Raw genomic sequence first — 21,599 nt, forward strand, 5'->3', positions numbered from 1 at the left:
AACCTGCTACCCTTCCAGCTTGGGGCATCCCTGGCAGATGGTCCAAAGCAGAGTTCGGGCATCCCTCCTTCCTCCCCCCATCCAGCCCTGCCATGTAGGGTACCCATGCCATGTCTGCCGTGCTCGGCCTGTCTCTGCTCCATCATTTCTCTGCTCTCTTCACTCACCAGGGGCCCCATAAAGGCAGCCCTGCCCCCACTACTGCAGCCAGGTCCCTCTGTCTCTAAGCAAAGCCCCAGGCTGGAAGGCTGCAGGTCAAAGTTTCAGGGCCTTTCCAGCCAGACTGAAAGGGCTGTTATTCGTTTGTCCCATTCTCCATGCCTCCCCTGCTTTGAACGCCTCTCTCTGGGCTTCAGCACACCTGTCCTCTCTCCACTGCTCTCTGGCCTCAGCTGGCTCCCGCCCTCCCTGCTCCCTGGTGATTGTGATGGTCCCTTGGTGCTGAAGCATTTCCCTTCCAGCTTCCCTGCGCGCAGGTGACACCAGTCACTGGGGTGCAGCCCTTTGCTGTCACGTCTGCTTCACCCCTATTGTTTATCCCCGAAGCTGACAGACCTTCTTCCCTTAAGATGTCTGTGTCCCTGCTGCAGGCCAGTCGGGTGTCCCTTCAGCAGCGCTGTCTGCATCGCTCCTGCCACACCCTGGCCCCTTCTGAGCACTTGGGCTTCTAGATCTATCTTGCTCTGACATCTTATATTCGTCAAACTCCTCCTATGCTCAGAGAACTTCCATGGCTGCCCCTGCCCCCATCTCATAAATTAAACTCTCTGCTTACCTCCCAGAGCCTCCAGCATCCGTCCTACGTGACCTTATTTCCCCGTGTGCCCTGAGGGATCCCGATAATGGAAGCTTCCCCAGGTCTAGCTCCAGCACCCCCTGCTTCCGCCCCGAGTCCCTTTCTGACTGCCCAAATAGACGCGGCCTTTCCTTCCTTGGGACCCCCTCCTCGGCCTCTTACGGTGACTGCAGAGCAGGCATCTTTAAGAGTCAGGCAGATCTGGATTTCTCAGCTCTACCACTTACTAGCTCTACCTCTCACTTGCCCACTTGGGTGAGTGATGTTTAGTTTCCTTAACTGCGAAACAACACGCACACCACTGGGTTATTGATGGGTGCCCCGAGAAACTGTATATTGAGCGTATCATGCTCTGTCTGACACACGATAGGCACTCGATAAATCCGGTCTTAAAAATCAAGCCACACTGAGTGCACACTGAGTGCTCCACAAACCTACACACTAAGCACTTTTCACAAACTGCCTGTCCTAATTAGCGTTGAGCATGTCCACCCCTTCCTTTGGGCCAATCCCACCTGGTGTTCAGGTCTCAGGACAATTAGTACCTTCTTCCACAAAGCCCTCTGATCATCTATGAAACGAAGAGGGAGAAAATAATAGGCCAGCTCCCCTCCTGTGCTCCTGTGTTGTACAGTGTGTGTGTGTGTGTGTGTGAGAGAGAGAGAGAGAGAGAGAGAGAGATTCTTTCAAACTAGACCAGTGGTTCTCAACCCTACTTGCGGATTAGTACCAACTCAAAAATGTAAAAACTAATACTGGGCCAAGCAAATGCTCCTCCTTCAATGAAATCAGACTCCCTAAAGGTAAGGGGGGACCCTACCTAAACTCTAAGTCTCTTGAAGACAGGGATAATAAATTATCTTTCTTTTGTAGCTCCCACAGTGTTCACGTTCAGGCAGAAGAGCTCAGTCATACTGACTAGCTAGTTGCAATATAATTCTTCAGCTTTTCAAATTTTCAGAAAGGAAATGTTATTACAACTTCTTTAGTAACACATTAATGATCAAAATGAATGGGATAATCATTCAGGCTGATTATTTTAAATATGTTAGGGAACCATAAAGACCATAGGAGAAGAGGTGACAAGCAAGAGGTGATACTTGAATCGATCAAGTTTGCTAATTACTAGCAGCTCGGGGAAGGCTGGGTGAAGCCAAAATGGAAATCATTGGTACAGGAATCTCAATGATGTATATTCTCCCTGCCCCCCCCTTAGCAATAATAATTGAGGCTGGAGGGATTTTCTGCATATCCCATAGCCTCTGCTAGGTAGGACAATTCAACAATTTGGGGACTGCTGGATCACTTCCTCTTCCTCCTCCTTCTTCCTGCCTCCCTTTCATTACTGCCTCCAACAGGCACAGAGACAGCACATGAACCCGAAGGGGACAAGCCTGGAGTCTCTCAGGCTCAGGATGACAACCACAGTGTCATAAATACTTAGAGCCAGAACAAGAGTCGCGCATGGGTGTTGTGTGTGAGCACACGTTACATGAGCACGCGCACGTGAATGCATGTTCAGATGCCTTTCGCCTGACCCTTTTGTGAAATAATACAGGACGATGGGTAAGCATCCAGGCTCTCACCCGCACTCAGATCCCAACTTCGCAACAAACTGAGTAGCCTCAGGCAAGTCCATTTCCTTATCAGAAAAATTAATGTGCTAATAGCACCTATCACATGAAGTTCTGAGGATTAAAAGAAATAAACCATATAATATGCTGAGAATAGCACCGAGGCCACAGAAAACATTTAAGTGGACATTATTAACAGTTACGAATTAGGACTACTCGAAGGTTGGCTTCAGGCCTCTGGAAATCCTTCACCCCCACGGCACCCCCAGCTGCAGGTTTGTCACTTGGCCTCTCATCCATTCACATGCCAATTCAACAAAGACTTTTTGTGTGACTATGTGCCACGGCTGTGTTGGGTGCTGGAGACCTCCAGCTGAATAGTCTCTGTCCTCAATGAGGTTAGGGTCTAGAAGGTAGACAACCAGATAAACCAGCAATCATGTTATTGTGAGACAAGCTACAGCAGGTATGACTGTAGGGAGCCTGACCCAAGGGACAGAGAGGGCATCTCAAAGATGGCAGTGTCTAGTCTGTAGAACTCTTGGATTTGAAGGGAGGTGTGAAAACTCACACACACACACACATTTTAGGAGTGAAGAAGCCCCAGGTTCCAGTTCTATATTTTACTGTGAATTTGGGCAATTTTTTAAGTATCTGAGCCTCAAATTCCTTATCCATATGATGGATGTGAAGAGATGCCTCCTGCCAGAGGACTGAGAAGTTACCACCCTTGGACCACGACAAAAGGTGCTGCTGTCCTGGCTCAGCTCTAGAGGGAATCTGGAGGGAATCGCAGAACCTTTGGACCCAAAGGATCGTGCTCACCCAGAGCTTGCATAGCTCCTAGACCTCACTGCTGGTGCCCAGGACCCTGGAGTTCCTGTTGGTCCTGCACCTACTTCTAGAGCACACAGAGATCTCGGCCATGGAACCCACCCTCCCAAAGGTAGACAGCATATCTAACCAATCTGCTCCTACTGGAGGAATGACTGTTTGCAAGGAGGGAGTACAGAGTGTTTGGGAGAGTGGGTGGGGTGTTGCCATGGGTGCTCCTGAGATAAAATGGGGGTGCTGAGACGAGACGGAGGATCCAGCTGTGGGTTGGGGGCCAGCTCTCCCTACATTGCTACCTCCCAGAGCAACACTCTGACATGTTGAGGAATTCTCAATTGGATCCTCACCTTCCAAGGCATTCTGATGGTGTCCTTATTAAGGAGGAAGGCTAGAGTCTACTTTGTTTTCCAAACTGTGAGCGTGATTTATAATTCACATGGACATTTTGCTTCTAGCCTCTATTTGTATGACACCAGTCAGAAGTCCAGAAATAATATTAAGCAAGCTGGTGCACAGTGGTGCTCATAGCATCGCAGCTGTTTTCACTACTGTCAATAATAGTTCAACCCCCACACCTCAAAGAAAGCAATGTCACTTCCTGAGGTGGTTTCACACGTACCTTTTCCCCTGGCGTGACCGATATCCTCCAGACGCAGTGGGAGTAAGAAGGGTAGCCATTTGGGAAACCAGGTGCAGAAAAGTTTCCTGTTGTGTCCTGCAGGGTCTCTCCACATGCTGCACAAGTAAAACAACAACTGTGATTCAGGCAGACACGCTCCCCATCCCAGAAGCTCCCTGTGCCAGGCCCTGTCAACACCCCATGACCAGCCAAAGCCCCTGAGATGCCCCTGTGAGAAGCATGTCAGGCAGATTGACGATTTTCTTCTGGCTGATAGAAGTGAAAATAGGGTCTGGGCACCAAAAAGCAATACCTAGGGGGTGCTGAGGTTCCTGAGGCTCTCAGGATTGAGCATGGACTCGAGTGGGGTGCAAGTTTCCCAGCCTTGCTGGGCCTTAGTTTTCTTGTCTGTAAAATGGGCAGGAGCTTCCTGAAGGGTTAATGACATGGATCCACTCAGTGCTTGGCACACAGTGAGCACTCCACACACAGCGGCCGTTATCATTATGACTGACATCTGAGGCAGCGAGCACAGAAAAGTACAAGTAGGTGAAGCAACAAGACAAAGAAAACACTCAGAAACCCATTTCATGAGAAACTCATTGGGTTGAATCTTGCCTCTTCTTTTTCTGCTGCTTATCTCTGAATGAGCCACCAAATGAACAGTCAAGAAAACTCAAAGATGACCAGAGGTATGGGAAGCTATTCTGCCCTTGAATATTGGAGGGTTTCCTGGTTACAAGTCTAGAAACTAGTCCTTACGTATGTGAAAAATATTTCCCACGGGTCACCCCCAGAGTGTGGGAAACAAGCATCCTTACCCGTATCTGCCTACATGCAATTCAGCCTCCACTGGGCAACAACCCTGCTCTTAGCTACTAATTGAAATTACTGGATGCTGCAGTTTTAAAGCTGCAGGAAGGAATAGCTGGAGAGCGGCCCGTCATCAGCCTCAGGAAATCCTGGATGTCGGGGCTTCGATATCATGTTACTGAATAACTGCCAGGCATCACGAGGATTATGCCCAGCAGTCAACACCCCCAAGGGTTCCATGGAAATTATTTTAGAATAATCATCAACATTCTGCAAGAACAGATACATTACTCTATGGCTCCACGGTATTCACCAGCTGCCTCCAATCCTTTGGGGAAGTAAGAGGCATATACATTATAACTAAATAAATACTATGGCATTTCCCAGAGAATGCTATAATGTTTCTCTTTCAATTCAGCTAGGTTATATGATACGTGGGTCCTGCACTGCAGTCCGAACATGCCCCCACATGACTAATAGCTGGATGGACATGTTTCCTAGAGTTTTGTGATGGACCAAACCCCACAGAGTCCTTTGCATGCTCTGTGATCCCACTTAGTAGGGTGATGTGATAGCCTACATTTTCTAGGATGGCCCCTATTTCAAATATGCTGTCCCATGATCCAGCTCTGTGTCGGGTCTGGGGTCTGGAAAATGTTACAGGACCTGTGGGTCATGAATTTCCTTCTTCCTCCCCAAACTACTGAATTGTGTTCTCTCCCATCAGTGGTAAACTCGGGCTGCTGTAACAGATGCTTTGCACTGAAGTTCAACAGCTTAAAGGGGTCAAAGTGAACTCACTCCCTGGACAGCGGGTTGGGGAGGTGGGGGGGGGAGTTGATGCTGAAGCCAAGGGGATGAAAGGCAAAGAGGGCACTTTCAAGGGGAGGGGCTTGTGGCTGGGCAGGGAAGCAGACTCCTTAGACCCCAGGGTACTGTCCAGGCTCTGATGGCCAATTTCCAGCCAATGACCAGCACTTTGGATGACTAGGGAAGCCCCAAGGCCATAGAAACAACCTCATTTACAGCACTGAGGATCTGGGAGGCTGACTCCCCCCTCCCTAAGAACTCCTTCATTCAAGGTCTTCCTGCAAAACCCTTGGTTTTTATTCCAACAAACCCACATCTCTCACTCCCATGGGAAGGGAGGGGCATTCAGAGTTACGGGGTACACACTGCACCAGGCCCATGGTCACTGCTGCTATTCCTCTAGGCCTTCTTCCTCTTCGGGCTATCAAGGCTGGGCTAGAGAATTCCAAAGGTTCCCACAGACAAATCCGTGAGCTCCCAGAAGTGTCTCTCCTGGCAATCACCTCCCCAATTTGGGCCTCCTATGCTGTCTGAAACCTTCCTGAGAGCAGCATGCCAGAAATTACAGCAGCCTCGTCAGGTCCCCCGAGCTGCTTTCCCAGCAAAGAGGAGAGCTTGCAAAGGGTGGTGAAGTCATGTTCCGAGGGTACCCGCATAGTCCTGGGACTCCCGAGGACTCAGTTACCTGGGCATTTGTACAGCTTCCTGGCTTGAGCTATGTCTCCCTGACTGAGCCGCACGCGCTGGCCAATGGTCGGCCTGATGCCATTGTCGTCTCGGCGGGGGAGGATGGTGTCTAAGAAAACTCCTCTGTGGGAAGAAAAGAGAGAGAGAAAGGAGAAAGACAGGTCAAGGCTGGCTGGCTGGCCGCCCTGGGATGTACAGTCTTTATTTCCCTGCCCACAACTGCCTCGATGTCCCTGGCCCCTGGGCTGCCTCTCCACAGACCCGTATGACTGAAAAGATTTGCTTTACTCATCCTGGCATGTAGGTTTTCTATTTCATGTGCTGCCTACTCACTTCCGATGGGAGAATGATTCTGCCACGTTTGCCGATCTACCCTAGCCTACTGGCCTGGGGGCTTATGGATGGGCACTGAGTATTGCCACAAAGCCCCTGATGGGTCCAGATCCCCAGGCCGCCACATCGTACAACTTCGGGGAGTACCATTCAGAAAGACCTTGGTGTGTGTGGAGCCCCCTGGAGTTGTGCAGCGGGAACCACTGAGCATGGATAAGTCTTGGAGAGGCTCCACAGAGAGCCTGGGAACCAGCACAGTGCGAGGCTCTCAGGGGTTCATAAATTAGTGCTGGTTGACGGGTTTGTGAATCATGGGAATCAGGGCTTGGGGGGCCTTTCTGGCAATGGGGATGATTGCAGAGAGCAAAGGGTAGCTGTGAGGGCTCTGGTCTAAATATTTCCATGTACAGCCTGGCTCTGCCACCTGGGTGAACTCGGACAAGCCCCATCCCCTCCGTGAGCCTCAGTTTACTTCTCTGACAATAAGAGCCTGACCCAGACAGTCCTGGCAGTCCCTTCCAGTTCTAACATCTTATTCTATTCCCACATGAAGGAAATTGAAATTGACTATAAGAGAGGAGCAGACGGTAGGCTGCTGGGCTGAGCACAGTCTTGGACCTCCATGACATGGGCCTGGTGGACCCCTGCCTGAGCCTCCTTTTCTGCCTCCAGACCCCTGACGCAGGGCCTCTCTGGAAGGGAGGGCCTCCTTCCGAACCAGCTCCTTCACCAGTTACCTGCGTCTTCCCTCCCTTGTTAACCACGTTTCTGGAAAGAACTATCTCCATTCTGTCTGACTGCCCACCTCCCATTCACTCCTCAATGCAACTGCAACCAGACTGTCCTACAAAGGTCCACAGCCACCAACTGACCGATGACCCCGATGGACACCGGTCACCCCTCACACACCCTCTCCGACAGCACTGACATCAGCTGCTCCTTCCTTCCTCAGACTCTCTTCCCCTGGCTCCCAGGGCACCTATGTCTCTGAGCAGCAAGGGGACATCCATCTACTTCCCGTTTCCCTCTCTGGGCTCTCCCTGGAGGTTCTGCCTTCTTCCTCCTCTCCTGCTCCACTGGCTTCTCAGGGTTTTCCCCTGCCATGGAAAGGTATACAGAAAACTCTCTGATTCTGAGCCCCAGAATCACCTGCTAAGCCCCAGATGCCTGGTTACCCTTCCCAGTGACCACACTATCCTCTAGGTCTGACATCCACACTCAACCCATGAACCCTGTCTCCCGAGACTCAATCCAAAGGCGCCATGGCACCTTCCATCATGCCTCGAATCCATGCCCTCCTCCTCATTCCAGACCACTGCCTCAGCTCAGACAGCATCCCCTTCCTGAATTCTTCCCAGCAGCTTCTCAACTGGCCTCCCTCCCATAGACTCAGCTACATCTGTGGGGCCCCTTTAACACGGCAATGGGATTGTCCAGAAATCTGAGTGCAGGCTTGTGTCCTCTCTGCTTAGAAGCCTCCACTGATCTCCAGTCACCACCTGGATCCCCAGGCTCTTGGCCCACTGGCCTCTGCCTTCCTCTCCAGCCACTTCTGACCCCTCCACCCCACTTGGTGTCTGAAGCAACACCAAATGCTGCTAGCACCAAATGTGCCCTTACACATGCTGTCCTCTGTCGAGGCTGCCCACTGACCATCTTCTTGTCCACCAGCAAACTCCTGTTCATTCGCCAAAACCCTAGCAGATGGCTTTCCCTCTTAAAAGTCTTCTTGAGCCTTTTTTATCCAAACCATCTTGAGTTACTAGTTCCTTTCTCTGGGCTACCTCTGGGCCTTATTTGTCTAGTCTCTTCTTCTCATACTCTATTGTCTTTTTTGAAGGATGATATATATATATATTTGTCTTCTCTGCTCAATAGTAAGTTCCTCAAGCAGAGACACCAAGACCTTCATCTCTATGTTCTCAGGGACTGGAGCATAACAGGTCAAGAAATGCTTTTTGAATTAAATTATGTAACCAAGGTAAGACAGTGTCTTCAAAAAAATCTTGCAAAGCAATGTACACCCAAAGGAAATGTGAAAATCCACATTACCTATGTATTAGCTGAAATTCTGTACTACTTTGGACTTATTTCTTGCTGGTTACATGTTTGATCATTTTTCTGGTTTTGCATATACTTTTTCTAAGTCAGATTTCAAGCTCACTTTCGTTCCAACAGAAGCAGGCAGGAGCCTGAGTCATCTGCCGGTTTCCTTTGAAGCATACCTATCTCCAAACTTTAGCCACACAGTCTTTCTCTAATTTCTACTGTCTCATCTCTGGGTCTAGAACCTTCTGGAGAAACTTTAGTGGAATCCTTGGTTTCCCTCACTGACCTTGCCAAGTTTGTTTTTTTTTTTTTAAGATTTTATTTATTTGTTTGACAGAGAGAGATTGCAAGTAGGCGGCGGGGTGGGGGGGGTGCAGGGCTCCATCCCAGGACCCTGAGATCATGACCTAAGCTGAAAGCAGAGGCTTAATCCACTGAGCCACCCAGGTGCCCCAACTTTGCCAAGTTTTAAACCTCAAGTAATGACTCCCCATAAAATTCTAAATTCGATCACCTACTAAATCTAAAAAGAGGCACTTCTGCCCTAACATAAAATGTGCCCATTTGTAATTATTTTCTTGATTCCCCCGAGGGAAGAAATTTCGCTGCACAAAATGTAAAGCTCACCACAATCTCCAGGAACCCAGGCCAGCCAACCCCGCTAAAGCCCACACACACAGGTGACTCTGCCAGGAACATGATGTGTGGGTGCCATTCTTATTAGGGTTTCCCCCCCCCACAGGTGAGAAAAAGCCTGCAGAGCTTAAGCATCTCTCCCAGAGTCCAGAGCTATTAATGGACAGCCAGCCCTGGGACTCAGGCAGGCCTGGAGCCCGTCTCCCGCATCCTCCTCCTTCCAGTCAGTGTTTCCCATGAGGGCGACTTCAGACCCCAAAACAGCAGGAAAAACATCAGCCCACGCTCAGACAGCACTAGGGGGCTGGGACTCCCTCCCCAACTTTCCCCTGAGCTGCCAGCAAGGCAGTGGGCTCTGGAAGATATTTACCACAAGAGGTGTCCCTTGCATGAACCGCTGCAGTAACATCCCTCTTAGGTAGGACAACTCTTAGCACTGACATTCCGCTAAACTAAGAAAAGGTTTGGCAGATGCTTTAGGGAACAAAGCTGTTGGCTCTGAGCTCTCCAAACAAAGAGGTCCCTGGACCACAGAAGTGCCTCCTCAGCTCCTGGACACCTGCCCAATGAAACCTGCAGAGATACCACTTCCCAGAGCCCGGGTCCGACCACGGGGGAGGAGGGAAGCCAGCAAGAAACTAGAAACTGGGGGCGCCTGGGTGGCTCAGTGGATTAAAGCCTCTGCCTTCGACTTGGGTCGTGATCCTGGGGTCCTGGGATTCAGCTCCACATCGGGCTCTCTGTTCAGCGGGGAGCCTGCTTCCCCCTGTCTCTCTGCCTACTTGTGATCTCTGTCTGTCAGAAAATAAATAAAATCTTTAAAAAAAGAAAAGAAAGAAAGAAAGAAACTAGAAACTGAAGCTGGAAGGAGACAGATCAATCGTAAAGACACACAAAGATGGGTTTTCCTATCAGTAAATGCTTGACGGGCCATTCTCTGCTCTTTAACAAACTCAGACGATGTGCAGGCTGGCTCCAGGGAGTAACGACATGGAATTAGGGAGTTAGGGACTGTGAAATTTGACAAAAAGTGGGCCAGGAAAGATCATCAGTAAGGAGGCCATTGATCCATGTCCCACTGAACAAATGAGTTTCCTGAAAATCCATGTAGAAAACTGGCAGAAAGGACAGTGAAGGTATCCACTTGCCACAAAATAGATTTGCCAAAAATCATTCCAAACTCTGGGGCAGGGGTAAGCATGTAGCTGTGGTAGAATGTTAAAATAATGAATGGCACCTCCTATTGTCCATATTCTGGGCCTTGTACCTTGCTTGGCCAATGGAATGAGACAGAAGTGATGTCCTGCAGGTTCCAGAGCCTGGGTCTTAAGAGTCCTGCAGCCTCCCAGCTTGTCCTACAGGGACTCTGAGTCCCAATGCAGTGAGGAGTCCAGTCTAGCCTGTCAAGGAAGAGAGGCCCCAGGGAGGAGATCTGAGGGGCCCCCCGCCGGATAGGCAGCACAACAACCACACATGACACCAGCCATCCTGGACTTCCCAGCCCAGTGGCACGGCCACACGACTATTGCCATGGAAATGATCCCAGGCAAAACCAGAGAATGAGCCAAAATGACCCACAATATCACAAAAATAGGTGGTTGCTGTAAGCCATTGGTTTGAGGGTAGATTATTCCATTGCACTGATGACATCATGGTGGCAGAAGGAGATGGCCACCTCCCTTCAAGGCCTTCAGGGGAGCTGCTGGACTCCTATGTGGCTGCCCATCATGCCCATGGGCTGCTCCCTCGCCCATGTCTCCCTCTGAGGGGTTCTGGGTACGCTTGGTGGGGAGCTATTATTTCAGGGGTTCGGTCCATGGGCTTCCACTGGTCTGTGCCGATAAGCTGTGCCATGCTGACAACAGTGTTAATAAGGGTTATTTCCTTGAGGGGCATAAGGGATGGCGTTATGAACTACAGATCACAGGGAAAAAACTAAAGATTTTTTAAATTTTCTTAAAAGAAAAACAAGAAAAGGGGATGCCGGGCTGGTTCAGTCAGTGGAGCATGCAACTCTTGATCTCAGGGTTGTGAGTTTGAGCCCCACGCTGGGTGGAGAGATTGCTTAAATAAAACCATGGGGCACCTGGGTGGCTCAGTCAGTTACGTGTCTGACTCCCGATCTCAGCTCAGGTCTTGATCCTGGGGTTGTGAGTTCAAGCCCCATGCTGGGCTCCATACTGGGCATGGAGCCTACTTACAAAACCAAACCAAACCAAACCAAAAAGACAAAAAAAAAAAAAAAAAAAAAAGAAGGAAAGAAAGAAATGCTGGTGCCAGAAGACACTAGTGGCATTCTGGCTCTGGCCTCTGGTTTCAGAGCTTCTCCTAGTAAATGGCACACGGTAGGTGCCAAGGAGGCAGTGCAGTTTCTAGAGCCCATTGGAAGTAATTTATCCCCAACTCCCCAGCACAGGAGATGCTATGTAGGTTCTCCTTATGACGTGACCACCATGTCTCTGGTATGTGGACAGAAATGCCTGAAGATAATGGAAATTTCTTCCTTTACCTAGTCCCCAGCATTTCGGATCTCCCAGGCTCCTTTGATTGATTCATTGATTTATTCATTTAAGAAATATTTATTGAGGGACGCCTGGGTGGCTCAGGCTCAGTCAGTTAAACTGCTGCCTTCGGCTCAGGACATGATCCCAGTGTCCTGAGATCGAGTCCCACATCCGGCTTCTTGCTCATCAGGGAGACTGCTTCTCCCTCTGCTGCTGCCTGCCACTCTGCCTGCTTGTGCTCTTTCTCTCTCAAATAAGTAAGTAAGTAAATAAATAAATAAATAAATACATATTTTTAAAAAAGATATATTTATTGAACGTCTATCCTGTGCTAGGCTCCACATGGTGCTGGGAATTAGAAGAGGATCCCCTCAAAGATCTTAGCCTAGGGAGAGAGAGGGGTTTAGATGAAAGCATAATAATTATTAACAGACAAATGATAAAGCAATATGGAGAGTTAGGACAGCTATGGAGACAAGATCCAAGGTACAACCTGCTCACTTGGGCCAACTTGACAGTGGTTCTCTACAGAATCAACACTTTGTCTCTATTTAGCAGCCTGCAACCCCAGGGCTGATGTGGTGTGACCCCATATTTCCTACACCATTTCCCAAACCCGAGAGTCAGCCCAGCCTCCACACTCAAGCATCCTGCTCTAACCCCTGCAGGGTGGGCTATCATCCTGCCTATCCCCTTGTTTCCTGAGACACCCCCCCGCAGAGGTCCCCAGGGTAGGTCCTTCAAAGTCTCTGCTTCCCAACATGCAAGAGGAAGCCTCGAATGTCCACATGGCAATGAAGGCAACCCCATCTGTCGGTGCCTCACCTGTCTGCACCAGATTCAGAAAGCACAACAGCAAATGTCTGAGCTGGGAGGGGCTCAGAGAACATCTAGTCCCACCCTCTCATGAGGAAACTGAGGCCCAGGGAGGTGGCGATCTGACCCAGTGCAAAGCTATCCCCAATTACTGTCTACATCCCTCAATAGCACCGTGTGTGAGAGCACTAGGATTGGAACCCAGTCTTTGATTCTCATTTCAGGGGTCTCTTCATTACATGGTGCCCCCTGTATCTCTGATAAAGAGCCAGGAGAAGAGTAATGAGAACAGGGTCAGTCAGTCGCATGCCAGGTGTTCAAAGATGCTGACTTGGACACAATTCCACCCACCAGAGATCCAGAGAGATCCTGCCTGGCTGCATGCAGGGCGGAGATCACAGCTAAATCAGCTGTGTGCTCAGAGGGATGGCACCGAGCTCCCCCTGCAATGGAGAGCTTGGGATGGGGAGGTTTGGAGGATCTCTCCCCCAGTCCTGTGACCTCATCAACAGCAGGCTTCTAGTAGTCCTACCCAAGAGCCAACAAGCCCTGGGTGCCCAGTTCCCTGTTCACTCCCACGAGCGCTGTGTCACCCAAAAGAATGGCTTCCATTGATCTTTATGGACATAGGGACTCGTGAGATGGATTATTTCCGTCTTTGCTATAACTGCTAAGAAGCGCACGGCGAGATTTGCTGCCGATCCCACCAAAGTGTACGTGACTTCATGGCATATATTCCCTATAGCCAGCTGATTCCAAGCTTCAGCGTAGTCTCTACCCTTACTCTCCCCTCCCCCACCCTCAAATTCCCTCATTTATTTGTTTCTTGTCCTATGTATATACTTGGACCCATTTCAAATCTTTTTTCCCCCCCTCCGTGATCAAATAGATAAACAAAAAGCAAACAAGCTCTAGTTTTAAGAGGAAACTGACCCCCCCCCCAAAAAAAAAACGCCAAGAGAGATATTTACCCTGTGTCTCCTCTAACTCGAAGGTTTCAGAAAGACCGCCAACACTGGGACTAGAGAGAGAAAACTTCTCTATACAAAACACTCATATGGTCTAGAAGCAAGGGCAATACTGGAAATACTTAACACCCAGTCCAGCATAGCAATAACTCATTAAAACAGATCCCACCAATGCCAGCCGTAAATCACCGGTCTGGTCATCCTTGGGTAAACGGGCTACCATCGAGCGTGACCAGCTGGCAGGAAACCTGGATCTTTGTTCTCATTCTGACCCCAGCTACCTGTGTGCCCTCGAGCCGGCTGGAGCCTCATTTTCTTCCCCTCAAAAATGAATCCATGATTTACGACCCTCCCAGCCCTCCTCTGGTCTAGCTTCCAATAAAGCACACCTCTTGGAGAGAAGCGGTAAGCATCACCAGGCTTACACCAAGGACATGCTTTGGAAGACTCCCCCGCCCCCTGGATATTTTACCCAGAGCCCCTAAGTTATTATCCTGGCCAACCTCTCGATAATTTCCCCTTTCCAGTTTGCTGCTTGTGCCATTAGGGCGTGATGAAACGCCAGCTTCGCAACAGGATTCAATCTTATTAGCGGGAACATGATTAGATTGTATTTCATGGCAGCCCGGAGGCCACTGTATTTCAAGGACAGACAGGCCAACTGTGCAAAGAGCATGCAGAGACCCACTCTCCGCACACCTCCAGTCATCCGACCCAAAGCCCGCGGCAGGCACAGTAAAACACAGATGAGGCAGAAGCACAGATTCCGACCTTGAGAAGGTGTTCCGGGCGTAGTGCATGATGCTGTCAAAGTCGTAGGTCTCTCCCAGAGAGCTCACTTCCCCAGCTTCCATTTTTAAGAAATTATACTCCTGACCTGTGACACAACACTCTGTTAAGGCCTTTGAAAACAAGGCAGGTCCCTGAAAGGAGGCAGAGGCGGAGGAGGAGGGCCCATAGCCACTTCTGAGAGCTTCAGTTGGCCCAATCAAACAGCAAGGCTGTGGTCGTCCTCCTTGTCTTTAACAGACTGGAAATTTGAAACTTCCAACAGCCCTGTGTTCTCCCAACCCCACTCCCCAACAGCCCCTCCCCAGGTGCCACTGGAAACCCTTACTCTAAGTTTGTAGACAGGTTCATTATTGATCTGATTGCTCAAAAACTTAAAAAACAGATCTCTGATCTTGCTACTGAAAGAAAAGAAGAAAAATCAGAGAGCTAAATTCAATCCCAAAGAATTCACTATTCCGATTCTCGAAAGCATTTTAAGGCAACCAGATTATTCAGTGCTACTTTCAAGTTCATTATGTACTTCTATATAAAATTATTTCATATGAGAATTTCTGGTTTTTGTTTTCTGGTTTTTTGGTGTTTTGTTTTGTTTTGTTTTGTTTTGTTTTTAATCTAGATACCCTATCTGCCTTGGGGCAGGCAAAAATTCTGCAGGCAGAAATACTGCATTTACATGTACTCATGTCCTAATTGTATTTGTTTCAAAAAGATGAGCTGCTGAATTCAGCAAAAGGGGCTCTTAAAAAAGCAACCAGGAGCACTCCTCTTTTGGCTTCTCGGCTTTGATGCTGCCAACAGTGTTCTGGTCCATTCTGTTCCTGTTAGGAAATGGAGCTGGATTTCATGGTCCTTTACAACGTGAAAAGTCATTTTGTTTCTGCTGTAACCTACAAGCTGGGGCAAGAAGACCTCCCAGGAAGGACCACAGAGGACCCCGGCAATGCTGGTGACAAACGCCTGCACAATAGGGTCGCTGCCTCCTTACAGAACAAATGAGCATTGGTCGGCTCCCCGAAACCCCTCCCCTTCACACCTGCCTGCCCTGGTGGATGCCAGCTTCCTGGCCAGTGGCTTCCAGACTCCATACTGGCTCCTTACCTGGTTGGATGTTTTCTCTGATGATGGTGACATGCTGGTCTCTATCTGGCCGGGTGTGTTCATGCCAGAACCCAACCACATGGCCCAACTCGTGGGCCACAATGCCAAACTTGTCACAGTTTTTCCCAATGGATATGGCCTGTGGGCCTCCTCCTCGGCGCCCAACATAGGAACAACAGCTGGACAGTTGCAGAAATACCCAGGTTAGCAGGTCAGAGAATAGGAAGAGTCTAATGCCCTCCCCAATGTGTGTGTGTGTGCGTGTGAGTGTGTGTGTGTGTGTGTGTGTGCGTGCACACACATATGTATCTAAAAGAAACAGACTTTCAGAGCTGAAAGCACTCTCATTGTCCGAGTTCCCTCCCAATACAGAAATTCCCTCCAAAAATGGTTCACCTTTTTGGTGGTCATGGGTCTACTTGAGAACCCAAGGAAAGATAAGGCCTAGATTCCTGAAATAAAGACCACACCCTTTCCAACCCCTGCACCCCCAAGTCTCTGCTGGATCATCTCTGATGACAAGGAAAAAAGATAATGAATGGAGTAAGCGGAGTTTCTGTGAAGGATGAGTCTTGATATCCTTATCAGAGAAGCCTTAGAAATGATTCCTCTTCTGGGCACAATTTTTTTTTCAAATAACATTTATTCCTAATATATTATTATATATTATTCCCAATATAGAAAGATATAAGAAATTAAAATTGCCCACAGTCCTACCGTCTTTACCACCCAGAAAACCTCTATCAAACATTAAAAAAAAATACATGGTTGGGGCACTTGGGTGGTTCAGATGGTTAAGTAAAGTGACTCTTGGTTTCAGCTCAGGTTGTGATCTCAGAGTTGTAAGATCAAGCCCCATGTCATGTCCCACACTCATCAGGGAGTCTGCTTGAGATTCTCTCTTTCCCTCTGCCCTTACCCCTCCCCCACTCTCTCTCTGTCCCTCTTTTTCTCTCTCTAAAATAAATTAATCTTTAAAAAATATATTTGTTCAGAAAATTGAAGTATTAAGTCTCTCATCCCCTCTAATCTCTTCATCCAAAGATAACCATTGTTAACAGTGTCTCAGACATTCTTCATAAAAATTAGATATACATTTTTTAAAATTACAAAATGCACTATGTACATTGTCCTTCATTTTTTATATTTTTTCGTCCTTAATTTAGAGATCTTTTTATAATAGTGCATAAAGACCTCCTTCATTCTTTTCAAAGTGCAATTAAATTTTATTTAATCAGGCTCCTAATAGTGTACATTTAGGCTGATTCCAATTTTTACTATTTAAACAAAGCCTCATGGGAGAGGAAGAGAAAACAAACAAATAATAATAAGGAAACCAAGAAACGGTTGGACTCTTGTTCATGTCAGGGTAAATTCCTAGCATTGGTACTGATAGATAAAAGGGTATATGCATTTGAGATTTCGATAGATATTATCAAATTGCAATCCCCAAATGTGTCTACTTACATGCCCACTAATAATACATTAAAAAGCCATATTTCCCCACAACCTGGCCAACACTGGTTTTATCAAATTTTTTTTTGCCAACTAGATAGGTGAAACTTGGTATTTCACCACATCAAGATTGGATAGTTTTCCATGTTTTATAAGACATTTGTATTTCTCTTTCTTGTGAACTCTGTGATCACATCTTTTCCCTATGTTCTTTTGGGTTGCCCATCTTTTTATTATTGATATGTAAGAACCCTTTATGAATTAAGGAAATGAGTCTTTTGATTGCCAAATATATTGACAATTTTTTTTCACTTTATTTCTTTTTTGGCTTTTTGTTTGTTTGCTTATGTGTTGTTTTGGTTTTGTTTTCACCATAGAGAATTTTAAAATTTCAGTGTATGTAATGACTTCATTTTCTTTTGCTCTGCTTAGAAAGGCCATCTCTAGGCCAAGATTATAAGTAAACTTCACTCTTGTTTCTCTCTAATACTTTTTAAATTTCTTTTTTTTTCTTTTCTTTTTCCTTTTAAAAATGTTTACATCTTTGATCCAGCTAGAATCATTTTGATGTAAGAAGTGAGGTAGGAATCCTGATTTTTTATTTTTTTTTTAAGATTTTATTTATGTATTTGACAGACAGAGATCACAAGTAGGCAGAGAGGGAGGCAGAGAGAGAGAGAGGGGGAAGCAGACTCCCTGCTAAGCAGAGAGCCTGATGAGATGCGGGGCTCACTCCCAGGACCCTGAGACCAGAACCTGAGCCGAGACCAGAACCTGAGCCGAAACCAGAGGCCCAACCCACTGAGCCACCCAGGTGCCCCATCCAGCTTTGTTTTTTTCAAAATGAGCTCTCTACCCCACTGTTAAAATATCCAAATGACTAATATTGTGTCCAATATTAGTTAATTAATTAATTAATTAAAGTATCCAAATGACTAAATTTGTGTATAGGCATATTCACTTTAAACTCTTTTGTTATGTTCTAAGTGGTCTTAATTATTATCATCTTCACTTGCATTTTAAACCCTAGATGTTTGACTAGACCATCAAACCTCTTCCCATAATCCCACACTACTTGTTCTCTGTTTCTCTCTCTGTGCCTCTCTTTCCACCTCCTCTCTCTCCCTCTCTGTCTCTCTCTGCCTCTGTCTCTGTCTCTCTCCTCTGTTGGTTATATCTACATGGTCATTCCTCCAGATAAACTTTAGTATCATTTGTTAAATTTCTAAAAACATAAATACACATATACCTACATATGCATAAATGTAGATATTTGCATCACAATGGCATACATTTATAGGTTATTTCAGGGAGTTGTGACATCTTTACTATGTTAAGTATCCCTATACAGGAAGTGGTATGCATTTCCATTTTTACTTTTTCTTTTTAAGTTTCCTTAGAGTTTTAGCATTTTCTTCCTATAGGTCTGGCATATTTTTGCATTTTTGTTAAGTTTATTCTTAGATGTATTATTTATTATGTTTCTATTAAAGTGATACTTTTCTCGTTACAAAAGTGTATCAAATTATTTCATTATAAGGAAAAGTAATTAATTTTCTTATTACATTTGTAATCAGTCACCTCATCAGGGTCTCCTTTTGTTTCTAAGTTTCTCAATTGTTTTTCTGGGTTTTGGGGTACATGTCGCATTAAGTTCAAACCATGCAAACATTGCTTTGCTCCTGCCAATACTTATTGTGTGTATTTCCTTCTCTTATCTAATTATATTAGCTAGCATTTTCCAAAATGTGTAAAATAATTGTGATCATGAAGATCTTCGACTTGTTCCTGAGTCTAACAAAAACGCTTCTAGAATTATCATTGTTAAATCTGATGTGGGCTGTTGGGATACACACACACACACACACACACACACACACACACACACACACACACAGCTTTAGCCATATCTCTCTAACTTAGAATTGTAGGGCTTTTATTACCTGGATAAGTTATAATATTCATCCTGATTCCTTTGTGACCTAAATGTTGTACAAACAAAAAATGGAGCTTTTAACTTACTAGGTAATGCAGGGTGTTTACTCTACTCTTTGTCATGATGTCCAGTCTCATTGCTTTGCAATCAGAGAATATGTTAATGCTCTTTCTGCCTTTGAGAATCCATCAAGGTGTGCTTCATGCTTAACCGATGGACAATGTCTATAAATGTTCAACACACGCTTAAGAAGAAAAGATCTGTTATCAGATTGCAGAATCTGATAGATCCATAGGATCAACTCTATTCTATTTCTCCAGTCAGCTACAAATCTCTACTCATTTTTTGGTCACCTCGACATTGATCTCTTTGGGTGGACAGAAATGAAATAAAGTCTCCTGCTGCTGGTGTTTCTGTCAATTTCCCCTTGAATTCCCTGGGGCTGGTTTTATGACTCTTAATGCTGCACTGTTTGGTGCATAAAGATTTATGATGGTTATATTCTCACTGTAGCTTGGACTCCTTCTCATTATAAAGTGTCTCACCTTTTTCTTTTTCTTTAAGAAAAAAACAAAACTCCCCTACTTTAAAAATGAAACAAAAAAGGCCTTGTCTGTAACTAAAATTATGATCCTAACATTCTTTTTGTTGGCATTTGCCTGTGTGCCGTCTTTCCTTTTGCATGTAACCTTTCTGGGTCATTCTCTTCAGTAGTCATTTCATGCATACCCCATGTAGTTGGGTTGAAGTATCTGAACCAGTATGGGAAACTTTTTGTTTCAGTAAGAGAGGACATCACACTTACATTTCCTGGCATAACGGCTAAGTTTAGTCATAATCCAGGCGCCTTATTATTTCTTATGTTTTCTGGAGGAGGTCTATTAGCCCAGGGAGCCCATAAAATTACATGCAGAATTTTGCATAAGCGTATATCCATCATGAGGAAGCCATAGCTTTGTCAGAGTCTCAGTACGATCGCGGGCCTCCAACTGGTTCGGAATCTCACTTCTCCATATGAAACACCCCAATTCCTTCAACTGCTCCCATGACAAGAGATCCAGACCCCTTGTCTTTCTAGAATCTTCTTCTTGACCGGCCTACTTTGTCCTGGGATTATGAGTTCATTGGGGGCAAGGGGAGTTTCTGACAAACCCTACGTTGCTATTTATCACAGCTCCTTGGAAATACTTGGTTTTACAGAGAAAATTCAACTGTCAGGAGCCATCAGATTTGTCTCACTCTGGTTCCACTGAAGTGGCCTTGCAGGCGCCTACTTACCCACAGGTTCTGTAACTGAACACAATGAAGCTCTCCTCGTCAGTCCTTTCTACGAAGGTCACACAGGTGTGCTTCTCCCAGTGTCTCATGGCCTGCTTGAAAATGGCCCTCTGGCTTCCTGAAATGACAGGGCAGGTCATTTCAGTCTCATCACTGTCCTGATGGGTCCTTGCCTCCCTCAGAGGCCATACGCCATGCTGATTCACAACGATGCTTTTTCCAATGAGAATTGGTCCCCCAGACTAGAAATGTGCTAGGAATAAGGATTTCCCTTGCTAAGAATATAAATTTCCTGAATTGCCAAAACTCAGGGAGGAAGAGTTCGTGAAGGGAAAAGAGGATAAAAGTAGATTTTCAGAATATCCCAGACTCTCCAGCTTTTCCTTTGAATGGAGAGTACTTTCATCTAAACTTAAAACAAAAAAGCTTACCCAGATTATTCAACTGGAAAATTTTAGGCTTTTGAAGTAGCTCACCAGCATTGCATTCTGAGGCCTCATTTTATTTTCTATTTATAGGAGTATGGGTCCATATGCTCTCAAAAGTTTGTTTTCAGGTACGTTCATGCTACTTTTGCCTGGGGCTACAGTGTTTTCTGGTGGATCCTTGAGCCTCCTTTTCTACAAGCCCTTTGAAAACAGGTGAATTTCATGCCTTCTCTGAGCACATCTTCATATTTCCTTGAGTGGAAATGTGTTGAGAAATAGAACAGTAAGTAAACTGTCTGGGAGAAGAACAGAGTAGTTGTAAACTGGCTGATAGTTACTTACAGTCAATATATGTTCTCTAAAAGAAAACAATATATCAATCAGAGATAAAGAACAGTATTTTGATTTTCCTAGAAACAACGAGAAGGATCTAGAAAAATAGTTGTTTGGGGACTACAAAAAACAATTGGGGATGTCTGAGTTCTAGAATGACCTTGTTGCCAAAAACAAGCAGAGCACTGGGGAGGCTTCCATCAAAATCTGGAAGACCTGGGTGTGATGTCATATTGCCCCCAAAAACAAACAAACAGAATAAAGAATAACCTAGCTGTCCACTTTTTTTTTTCACATCTTGATATTTTTAGTTCAAATCATTTATAGCTCAATCACTCACCAAAATAGCAATCCCACAAATTACAGCACAAGAAAAACTACCACGTTAAGAGAGTTCTCTATATAAAATTAGCTAACTTTGATGAAGGTTGTATAAATCTTTGGTCAAAAAAGCACACCACATCTCAAAGAGTGCAGTTAAGCACCAGGGAACAAAAGTCAATGCATTTCAGGTAATGGAAAGTACTGTAAAGACTAGAAAGTGGAGTGCTGAGAACAAGTGGCCAGTGGGATATTGAGGGTATCAGGGAAGCAAAGAGGCCTTTCTGGGGATGTGTCATCTGATCTGAGATTCAGTGATAAGAAGAAACCAAGAGAAGGTCTGGGGAAAGAGTGTTCTAGGCAGATGGAGGGCAGGTGTGTTAAACCAGGAATGAGCTGGGCATGTTCCAGAAGGAAAAGGTGCCTGTGATGTCAGCACACAGGGACTGGGGAGAAGAGAGCAGGAGCAGGGTAGGAGACTGGGTGGAACAGGGGGCCAGGGCTGACCTTGGAGGCCAT

General features: G+C 46.3%; 1 protein-coding gene across 1 annotated transcript in view; it reads right to left on the reverse strand.

Moving 5' to 3' along the window:
- Nucleotides 1–21,599, reverse strand: part of TLL2 (tolloid like 2) — a 118,410-nt gene that overhangs the window by 34,581 nt on the left and 62,230 nt on the right. Inside the window, exons 5-9 of the mRNA XM_047703544.1 lie at nt 19,999–20,116; nt 15,330–15,508; nt 14,211–14,316; nt 6,132–6,256; nt 3,824–3,939 (exon numbers count right to left, since the gene is read on the reverse strand). Of these exons, the coding sequence (XP_047559500.1) occupies nt 3,824–3,939; nt 6,132–6,256; nt 14,211–14,316; nt 15,330–15,508; nt 19,999–20,116 (644 nt within the window). The remainder of the gene's footprint in view (nt 1–3,823; nt 3,940–6,131; nt 6,257–14,210; nt 14,317–15,329; nt 15,509–19,998; nt 20,117–21,599) is intronic.

Source organism: Lutra lutra, chromosome 14, assembly GCF_902655055.1.
Source record: "Lutra lutra chromosome 14, mLutLut1.2, whole genome shotgun sequence".
Lineage (NCBI taxonomy): Eukaryota > Metazoa > Chordata > Mammalia > Carnivora > Mustelidae > Lutra > Lutra lutra.